We start from the raw sequence: 8401 nt of genomic DNA, 5'->3' as shown, positions 1-8401 counted from the left end.
TTCCCTTCACATCAAGAGCACCATGCCAGCTTAGCAACCCTTCAGTGCAAAGCATCTACTCTGGCTCACAGCAAGGGAGCAGCCTTGCTTTGCTTTAGGGTGCCTGGCACACTGGGGTAGGTTGCCTGTGTTCAGCTAATGTGATTTGCTCTTAAGGAGCCGTCCTGCCTTGTGTTTCACAGCAGCCACTGCTTAACAAGGTTGCTGGAGGAGAATTGCTCCTTCAGCGGTGCCTGGAATGGTAATGCACAACCCTCTTCATCCTCCTGCCAGCTAGCTCTTCTAGAATGAATCTGAGAGAAAACGGTAACCATCTGTATTTGTTTGCTGTGTTTCTTACTGGGGAATCCCAAAGACCTGTATATGCCGAAGTTTTTTACCACCTTCTCGAAGCGTACAACCTGCTGCCTGCAACATGGCTGCTGCTTGAAAGACCAATTCAGCTGCATGCACTGGAGTTTAGAGGAGATACAGAAATGCAATTGAGGAGCCTCTGGACAAGGGAACTAGGCTAAAAACTGGGGCTGATAACCAAGCTCCCCGAAGAGTACCATGGCAGCTTACTGAGCCAGAATAGTCAGATACTGCTCGCTTATAGCCAGCAGGGATGCTGCTTCCCTGTGGCTATTAAAGGCACCTGGAACATCATTATAATACCCTGAGCTTCCTATATGTGTTTGTGCAGGTGTCGTGCTGGAGGTCTCTGCTCCAAGATAGCCACCATCTCAGGGGTCCTGAACCTGTTCAGTTCCCAGTTCTGGGGAGTTGGAGCACTGGCTCATTTAAACAAGCTTTCTTTTTTCTTTAAGCCAGAGATGGGAAAAGGCTGTGTGACATCTCCCAGAATCTGAGACTGAATCCCTGCCTTGGTGGTGGGTTTCCCTTTCGTGTATAACCTACTTGAAGAAGCATGGGCTCCCCAGTAGGTGTGGGATGCCGGAGCTGATGTCTGTCTCTGTAGCTGCCGCTGACATTCCTTTGTTTTCATATCCACTGTGAGCCTTAAGGAATAGTGACCACTTGGCTTACTCCTGCATCCTTTGCAGTGATGGGATGACCTGCTTCAGCTCTCTCCAGATAGCCCAGGAGCTCCAGGACTTCCTGCAGAGTTAATGCTGATATGGTGTTTCCTAGTGCCAGAGACAAGGAGAAAACGAGGAGAAAATTTTTGCTGTGTAAGCACTTTAAGACATTCCCTTCGCAGGACGATAACATAGGCCCAGATCCTGTCCTGGTGCAAATCAAGCAAATCCCATTTCCCAGCCAAAGAAAACTGAGTATATTCTGCATCCTTGGCTGCCCTGCTGTTCCTGTGACCTAAGGAAGCATCTGGAGTGTCTCAGCCCTGCTCCTCTGTGAGCCTTTATTGACCATTGCCACTCCCTCAGTGAGGCCCAGGGGGACACTGTCCTTGCAGTGTGCGTCCTTGCGGGGGACACTTTGTCCAATTTCAGACCTTTTCTTTTCCTCTAACCCAGCTCCATATACAGGCACCACCTGGTGCTGTTAGGAAAGCTGCTCTCCCACCCTTCTTTCTTCCCTTTGTGAGATAGATTGCCTTGAGTACATCTGGAGCTGCTGTGCCATTTTTTTAAGCCTTCCTTTCTCTTTTTGCTCTCCTTTTCCTCTTTTTTTCTTTTTTATTTTTTTCCTTGCATCACCAGTTGGCCTTGATTATAATGTGAGACCCCACCAGCTTCAATTAAGGAGCAGATGTGACCCAAGAAATGGGATAACAGCTAGGGATGGAGATGACACATTCATGGCGCTCAGTCTAATCAAACAACATCTCACATTATTCTCACTATGAGGTGGGAGATGTGCAAACCAAAGGCAAGTCAGTGCTTGGAGCACCCGCAGAGACACAGTGCTAGCAAAGCCATCTGTAATGAGCTGACCATGCCACTCAGCACGGTGACATGAGTTCAGTCAAGGGCTGCTTTTTATCCACTTAAATGCAGGAAAGGGCCCAGAGGCTGAGAATTGAGAACAGGTACCTAGAAAACAGTCAGCCGCTGTCGAACAAAGGCTGCCAGCTGGAGGAGATGCTTGTGTGCTGCATATCCACAGATGCATCTGTGGCCCTGGGAGAGGGGTCATTGCGTGTGCAGACCTACAGTGTGCACCACCTTCATCTGGTGATGTCAATAGTGTTACAAACCCATAGATGGGTCTTTCTGGGGTCAGGATATGGGAAGCAGAAGCTGTTGCACTGGAGCCCTCCAGGCATGGCTGTGTCACGGGATGCTCTGTGACCCGTGGATCCTGGTGGAGCTGTGTCTGTGGCACTGCAGATGGTGAGTGTTGTAGGTTTTTTGGCCTGGCTTGTGCTTGGTAGATCTGCAGACCTTTAGAGGCAGCAGGTGCTTTGTAAATCTGTGGTGCATAGACATTGTCTGTGGAAGAGCAAGTGCTTTGAAACTGGAGAAGGTGAGTTGTGGTTGTGCTGGAGCTGCTTTAAACCTGTTCTCCCTCTTTTACATTCAGACTAACATCTGTTTTGTGTTCAGGAAGCGTTTGTCATTTTAGAGGGAGACCTTCTGGTTATTCCCATGCTGCACTGTTTTAATTAAGAGGATACTGCAAGTGAAACATGTCCATCAGATGGCTGTGAAGATTAAAGTCCACTGCCATTGCGTTAAAGAAGGGGTAACCCAAGCAATACCAATACAGACTTCCTCTTTGCTCTGCCTCAACCATGCCCAAATTATGAAGTTTCTGTAAATTTTTACAAATGCTAACGAACGAGACTTAGTAGCCTTTGCTAAGGAGGCAGCCACACACTGGCAGAGAAGCTGACACGGTGAGAAGTGACTTGCCTCGCAGCGTCAGGGAATTGGTATCAGAGGTAACAGTAGGACTCAGGATCCCTGTAGCCAGTCCATGATGTGTTGTATTAACATATTTGGGAGAGGCCCTCTAACACCCCTTCAGGTCTCTGCTCTGTGGGGATGGTCAGTGTGTATCCCTCCATCTGAACATGATGTACGTGATAACCCTGTCAGACCAGAGGAGCATGAATGTAACTGCTTGGGAGCATACCTGCCTGCTCAGGGAGTGCAGTTTACGCTGGGTATGAGGACTAAGGTTATGCTGATTGGGATCTAAGGGTGGAATCTGAGCTATGGTGCTGTGCTGCTCAGCTACTGGAGTTGCACTTTTCACATGAAAGAGTTGGGCTGCTTAGCTGTTCCAAGCAGCATCCCGCTGTGGGATGAATACTTGCTAAAGGACCCTCCGACCTAATAAATGGGAGGGAGGTGGGAGGTGGAACCAGCCCAGTCAGAAGGGGCTATCAGACAGATATTAATGCTTTTGTTTTGAAGAAACCTGGTTCTCACTAGAAAATAAATATCCTCTTGGAAATCATGGATGCCTGTCTCTTCAGAGGCTCTGCCGTGGCCATGCTGAGTGAGATGGCTGCTCGCTGACAGCATCCTCACCTGTTGCTCTGTTCGGTCTTCAGTCCCCCCGGTGGTGGAGCCAGCCTTCCAGGATGTGCGCCAGGGCATGGGGCGCAGCATCACCCTGCGCTGCACCATGCTGAAGGGCAGCCCCATGAAGGTGGCCACCTCTGTCTGGCGCTTCAACGGGACCCTTCTGGCACAGCCCCTGTCAGAGCAGCAGGATTACTCGGAGCTGAAGGTGGACAGCATCAGCCGGGAGACCAGCGGTAGCTATGAGTGCAGCATTTCCAATGATGTGGGGGTCTCGACCTGCCTCTTCCAAGTGTCTGGTAAGTTGCGGAATGCACATTGGATCGAGCTGTTGGATGGGGTCATGAAGGTGGGAAGCTTGTTCTCCATAAAGTGGTGCTAGTACAGGCAACATCGACTGCCTCCACTGTGCATGGTGCTGTGTTCGTAAGGGATGCCTTGCTGTAAGCCACAGGGAGATCTGCCTCCATCATCCAGGCAAGTCTGGGATGGACCTGGGGCAGTTGGTGACAGCCACTGATACGTTTGGGCAGTGTTGCACTGCTTGCCTGAAAGATAGAGGGCTTAAACTCAAGGCTGCCATCAGCTTTCAGCTTGGACAACCTGTATTGTAGGTACGTATTGATCAAGGGGGAGTGAAAGGCTCTCTACATCCTCCCAAGAGGCACCAAACCAACTAATTTCCCCTTTAAAAACAAGCAAACAAACAAGAACTGTATTACATATTCCTGTACCTTCCCTACGTCTCCAGTCTGTGTCTCATGACGTCTGCTAGGACAAACATGAGCTAGGAATGGGTACTAGTGCTTAGTGGATTTGCTGCTCACAGATTTCCGTGAATCCAGCAGGCCCCGTAACGGGACTCCTGTCCCACACCTGCAACTGCAAAGAGAGATGGCAGAATTACAGCATCTAAAACCACACATCTGACCTCGCCTCTCCAGCTGATCATTAAATCTGTTTTTCCCATGACCCCAGAATTGACTTGGGCATCAGTTTCCAGAAAAGCTCTCAGATGAAGTTGCCTTAATGAGTAGTAAATTCAGCTAGAATACTGGGTTTTCAGTCCAGGGCAAATTTATAATACTTTTCAAGTCAAGGTTGAACAAATGAGGATAAATAACATCCAGAGGGGCCTGATTTTGAAGGAGATCTTTCACAGGGTTTAGAAAAGTCCGATACGCTGTAACTCTTGAGATGTTCTCAGAATTGGGGAAAACCAAAGCACTTCTATTTTTTGGGCCCCTTATCATGACCTTGTTCTCACCCCTTGAAGTTTCCTGGAATGTGTCTGGCAGTGGATTGCTTAGAGCTTTGGCTTTCTCTACCCTTTCTTCATATGTTTGCAACTCTCATGTCACTAAGAGATGGCAAACTAGATCCTGCTATAAGCCACCACAGCGAACTTCATCCCTAGCAAGCTTGGGAATGTTTTCAGGATCTGAATTTCTTGCTGGAAGTAGTATCAAACACATATTGCTACCTCGTATGCTGTGCTGTGCCCCACGAGGTAAGAATCCTTCAGCAGAAAGCAGCGTTCATCCCTAAAGAGCACTCATCAGGAGAGCAGCAAGCTTTTATTTTCCTACACCCCTCCCTGTTTCCAAGGCATTGATATCTGATGGTGGCTTTTCAGCTCCAGACATCTCTGCCTCTGTCACTTACAAATCGATTAGACTTTCTAGCCTGTAGAGCAACTGAAAAATAATACTATGTCTAGACTGCTGTGCTTGGGCTCAAGACCATTGGAGTTTTGATTCCCATCAGACACAGCCTTTCTGTGTGAGCAGAGGGAATGACACAGTCTTGTTTTGTTTCTCTTTGTGAAAAAAAGGACCATAAACATTCCTATCTGACAGGGAGGCAGTGACTCATTTGTGACCGTGAGGTGTTCAGATGTACTGGAAACAGAGTACGTACATCTGCCCAGGATGGGATTAATTTCCTCTGTGGACAGGAGATTAGCTTTCTGAGATGTTTCGGAAGGATAACGGAACATCCAACCCGCCAGGGCAGCCCATACTGACCACCACCTGCACTCTCACCAGCCACAAGCACAGAAAAGCCCTGGAAGATTAAATGAATAACCTTCAGCTCTTCCCATCAGCAGTAAACAAACGACAAAACTTTCCAGCAATGGTGAAAGTTTCCAGAAAGAAAGTTCGAAAAGTATCTTGATGTGATGCTTTTCAAGTAGGCGGTTGGGTTTTTTTTAGCTTCCGTTTCCATCTTGTAGTCAATTAACAAGGAAATAATATCACGCAAGATGATGATTATCATCAGTTCTGATTTTATTTTGGAATCCATTATGAAGCTTGACTTCCACAGTCAATACAAGTTGAATAAGCAGCAATTAGGCTCCAAGGTGGTTCTGAACTTCTGCTTGTGCAAAATTTCAAGTCAATAAAAATAATAGGAAAAAAAGAACTTGAAAATAAACATCAATATTACCCATCTGAGTTCGTGAAAAATAGACCTTTTGAGCCTAATTATAACCATTCGGACTGGCAGCGTCTGTGATTCAAGTGGAAAGGTGTAGCATCGCCTGGGGAGATGGTGTTTATGCCTGTTCTGCTCACCAGCATCCTTTGCTGCCCAGGTATCTTTCTGATCTACCAGAAAGTTTTGGTCCAAGTCCAGCTCCTGCCTGGCCCAGGATGGGACCTGCCAAAAATAGAAGTGCACAGGGAGAAATGAAGGTAATTTCAAATAGGGCAAAACCAGTTGTGGGTAAGACACAAGAGTTGCTTCTGGGCCCTCTGCACTAGTCCACCAGCCGCTGGGCTGCACTGCAGTAGCCTTCGAATCCTGTTTGGTAGCAGTTCAGGACAGCAGCAGCGGGGAAATGACAGGAAATCCCTTCTTCTCTAAACTACCCAGTTTCTCGCTGGTACATCATCTCTCCTGTGTTTTCCTTTCCTCCTGCTGCCCTCTGTTTTTAAGGGGAGACATGGGTTTAGAAAAGATGTCTCTGCTCCTGCAAAAATTCCCACTGTTTTTACCCAGGCTGAGGTCAGCATCGCCTTTGCAAGAGTAGACTGTCACGTTACAAAGAGGCTGGAGCACTGTGTCGCCAAGACAGGGGAGATGCAGAAGGAGCAAGATTTCCTTTTTAATGCCGTGGTCCCTGTGTGATAAAGAACACTTTTCATTTGACCTACTGGCCAAATGATCTTTCCTCAGGGTTTGTTAGCAGGAGACTGTAAAGCAGCCAGATGAAACAGGAGAAATGCAGTTTAAAGCTGTTACCTCAATCTAAACTACAAAGCAAGAGAGAAAAGATTAGAGCTGATTCCAGCAGGAGAACTGAAGTTGTTCCCACCTTCTCTGGTGTCGGTCATGCCCCACTGGTGTTGCAGGGCTGCTAACCCTCCCAGCAGTTTAGGCTGTAAAAGCAGCAGTGATACACAGAGAATGATGGCACATCAGTGTAATACCAGGTACAACAGCAGAGCTGTCTGTCATGTCAAAGGCGAGTGGATGAGCTGGGCAAGCGGAGCTGTTTCTCTCTCACCGCATCTCTTTGCAATTTATGTTCTCCTCGATCCCGCTCTTTTACTTTCCTCCCACTTTTTTTTTTTCCCTTCAGCAAAAGCTTACAGTCCAGAATTTTACTATGACACTCCCAACCCCACCTTGAGTCAGAAGCAATCCAAGAATTACTCTTACGTCTTGCAGTGGACACAGAAGGACCCTGATGCTGTGGATCCAATCCTCAAGTACCGCCTGGAAGTCCGGCAGGTAAGGTCAGCTCTTCTGGAGCCTTCAGCACGTGCCCTTGGGAAGAGAACTTCTCAGGAGGAAGTTACATCAATGTCTTCTTGCTGATTAAGAGCTGAAGGTGATGAAATTGTCCAATCCTGATGGTCTTGCACCTTCCCCACTGAATGGAAGAGACAGACCAAACGCACAGCTCAGCATTCATTTCTATGTCTGGTGTTGGGTACAACCAAGGGCTTTCATAGCCCTGCTTCTTCCCATTGGACTGCTCGTGCTCAGTGTTTCAAATGAGATTTGCATGTGAATAAAACTCCACAATCATCAGTAGTATTGTAGATTTTACAGGCCAAAGATTCCAGCGAGTGGAATTCCATCCTTCTCACTCCTATGAATTAAAGGGGAATAAGCTGAAGGGCTCCCCAGGCAGGAACTGCAGGGAAAAGTCATCAGCTGTTCCTGTTGCAGAAGCGCTTTCATACTGTCACAGTAGTGAAGCTATTTGGACTATATAAACTCTGCAGGGGAAAAGAAGTGTGTTTCAGGATTTCTGAGTCTGAAGATAAATCATACCAGAGGGTAGATGTGGGGAAGAAGAACTAAGGGAAATCTGAAGAGATCACTGGTTGGAGAAGGTTAGGGAAAAGGGTCTGATGTTTTTAAAGGGCGCATTAATCTAGCAGAATTGCCAGGTACTTTGATCCATGCTCACCAAAGTGCCTGCGTTCAACGTTTTGTAAAAATGGGGCACTTAAAATTGGTGTTTCTTGCCATTCGGTGGTAGCTTGGAAGGAATTGCATTTTGCAAGGAAAAGTTTGTTTACTGTAGATAGAAAACAAAATAATTAAAAAGCTCCGAGTATCTCTTTCCTGTAGTTCTGCACAGTAGGCTCCAGTTTTATGTCTCCATTTGATTGTGAACTCTCTGGGGTGGGACAGCCTTTGTTTGTTACTCAAACTGTGCAGAGCACGTTGTCAGTGCTTAATAATAATACAGGACATAAGGGAGCCTCTAATAATGAAGGCAGTTTGTCATAATACCCCTTTCCTCCTGGCTGAGTTTCTCCCTTATCAGCGCTGCAACTCAATGAACTAATCTGTGATTTTTATCCTTCTCCGGTGATTGAGGTTTGTTCCTTTTGCACAGTGCCTAGAAGTGATCTTGGCTCTGTTCCTCGCTGAGGAGGATCTGAAAGAGATCAAGAAAAGGGAAAATCACACTTCTGCTTTATGACATGAAGGAAGTC

The 8401-nt window shown here is 47.1% G+C and overlaps 1 protein-coding gene across 1 annotated transcript in view; it reads left to right on the top strand.

The window, feature by feature from the left end:
- MDGA1 (MAM domain containing glycosylphosphatidylinositol anchor 1) overlaps positions 1-7183 on the top strand; it is a gene marked incomplete at both ends in the record, with an annotated part of 47530 nt that extends 40347 nt beyond the window's left edge. Inside the window, 2 exons of the mRNA XM_010135861.1 lie at positions 3467-3736; positions 7027-7183. Coding sequence (XP_010134163.1) covers positions 3467-3736; positions 7027-7183 — 427 coding nt within the window. The remainder of the gene's footprint in view (positions 1-3466; positions 3737-7026) is intronic.
- Positions 7184-8401: the final 1218 nt, after the last annotated feature.

This window comes from Buceros rhinoceros, unplaced genomic scaffold (assembly GCF_000710305.1).
Source record: "Buceros rhinoceros silvestris isolate BGI_N320 unplaced genomic scaffold, ASM71030v1 scaffold6815, whole genome shotgun sequence".
NCBI lineage: Eukaryota > Metazoa > Chordata > Aves > Bucerotiformes > Bucerotidae > Buceros > Buceros rhinoceros.
Note: the sequence above shows the minus strand (reverse complement) of the source record. Positions and strands in the feature narration are given on the sequence as shown.